The 2,022-nt window shown below is 44.9% G+C and overlaps 1 protein-coding gene across 1 annotated transcript; it reads right to left on the bottom strand.

Moving 5' to 3' along the window:
* Positions 1 to 1,224, bottom strand: LOC145487805 (protein CFDP2-like). The gene is made up of 2 exons (XM_081466605.1): positions 592 to 1,224; positions 1 to 432 (listed from the first exon to the last, which is right to left on the bottom strand). The coding sequence occupies exons 1-2, from the start codon at positions 1,222 to 1,224 to the stop codon at positions 1 to 3; spliced, it is 1,065 nt and encodes a 354-aa protein (XP_081322731.1).
* Between the last annotated feature and the right edge of the window lie 798 nt (positions 1,225 to 2,022).

Genomic DNA, 2,022 nt, shown 5'->3' with positions numbered 1-2,022 from the left:
TTAAATCCCTATTATCTCTTCGGCAAGATTTCTTAACCTCTCTATTCTTTTCATTGTAGTATCTGATTGCTTCACGTTTCCCTTGTCTCGTATCTGCTTGGCCTTTCGTCTTTCTTCAACCTTCCTGTATGTCTCGTCAGACAGCCACTCCTTCCGAGTCCTTTTCATACGTCCGAGAACACTCCCACATGTATCAACAATTATCTTCTTGGTTTTCTCCCATTGTGCATTTATGTCAGTATCTTGGGGCCGTTCATCTTCATCCCCGCTTGGATTTCTTTCTTTTTCTTCTTCTTCCTCTTGAAGGAATAGGGATTCAAACCGGTTTTGCAACTCAATTTGAAAGGCCTGTTTTGTGTCAGGGTCTCTAGATTTCATGACATCAAATTTCCATCTTGTATTTACGAACGGCTTTCTTGCAGCCAGCTTGATCTTCAGAGAGGTCACCACAAGGTGATGGTCAGAACCAATAGTAGCTCCCCTTTTTACGCGCACATCCTGCAGTGAAGTTCTCTATCACTGACTTATAAGAATATGATCGATTTGGTTTTCAGTCACTCCATCTGGGGATATCCAGGTCGCTTTATGTACCCTCTTACGGGGAAAGAGAGTTCCACCAATACTTAGCCCCTTCAATGCACAAAAATCCACCAACTCTTCGCCATTTTCATTCACATCTCCAAGTCCTTCCTTTCCCATAATCCTCTCAATGCTGATATTATTCCGTCCAACCTTTGCATTAAAGTCGCCCATTACGATGAGGATATCTCTATTCGGAGCCTTATCGACCACAGCCTGCAGTTTGTTGTAAAATTCCTCTTTCTCATATGGCTCAGCGCTGTTCGTGGGAGCATAGCACTGTATGATTGTGATCTTTTGAATTTTAGCGTTAATTCTGGCTGTAATAATGCGATCATCAATCGGTTCCCATTCCATCAAGCACTTTTTCACGTGACGTGATAACACGATACCGACCCCTCTCTCATGGACATCATCTTTGTTCCCTTTCCCCGAGTATATGAAAAGCTCTACTGTTGCCAACTCAGTTTCCCCGAATTTGTTCCACCTAGCTTCGCTGACTCCCAAGATTTCCAGTCTATAACGTCTCATCTCTGCGGCCAGGTGAGCTACCTTTCCGGACTCGTATAGAGTTCGCACATTCCATTGTCCTATCCAGGTTCTGAATTTCGGAGAGAACAGCTTCATCCGCAGGCTTCGCTTCATTCTCGTTCTCACCTTATGGTCATAATTCGGTTTTAACGATCTCTGCTCGATCTCTACTGGTAGTAGAGACCAGGCAAAGTTTCGGTTTCAGTAACCCAGTGAATCCACCACGTAGGGCGTTAGCCTTCGTAGCTTCACCAGAGCTCCGTTAGCCGCCCCTTTTCAGGGTTCCAGTCAAGCCTTTACGGTTACCGTAGCGGCCCTGAGGAATGAGGCTTCCCCACCGTATTTCACCCTGACTGGCGCTCCCCTACTTTAGGACGTTGCCCAGGGTGTACGACAGGGACGTGGAGCTTGACTTTACAACCCGACAGATGCGCTCGGAAGGACACAAATGAGCTCCATTTGGAGAAAGAAAATCCCTTCGGGAATTAAAGTCATTAAATGAACCCCGTTTGGGCAAAGAAAACACCGTAAATTATCCAGGACTTATTGAGCACCTTTTGAGAACTACAAAGCCCTCTGAAGGATTAAATGAGCCCTGTTTAGGACATTTATTTAGCAGAAACTCTGCCACTTTTGAAGTGAAAACACAAATCTTTGGCCAAACATCTGCGAAAGCTATGGCGATTTTATGTGGACAAAGCCATATTAGAACTAGGGATATTTTTGAAAACTATTATCTATGGAATGTTCGTGGCTAGTCTGACGCAGCGTTTCGTCTCGGCCAAGAGACTCTTCAGAGACCTTTAGAATTCAAAGGCAAACTCGTTGAGCATCACGCCCAAAGTCCCGTTCGCAAATTCTTGATGTTGACAGTCTGGCTTTCTATCGCAGAAGGATTCCCAACCGTACGTT

The sequence above is a fragment of the Orbicella franksi genome, chromosome 5 (genome assembly GCF_964199315.1).
Source record: "Orbicella franksi chromosome 5, jaOrbFran1.1, whole genome shotgun sequence".
Taxonomy (NCBI): domain Eukaryota; kingdom Metazoa; phylum Cnidaria; class Anthozoa; order Scleractinia; family Merulinidae; genus Orbicella; species Orbicella franksi.
Note: the sequence above shows the minus strand (reverse complement) of the source record. Positions and strands in the feature narration are given on the sequence as shown.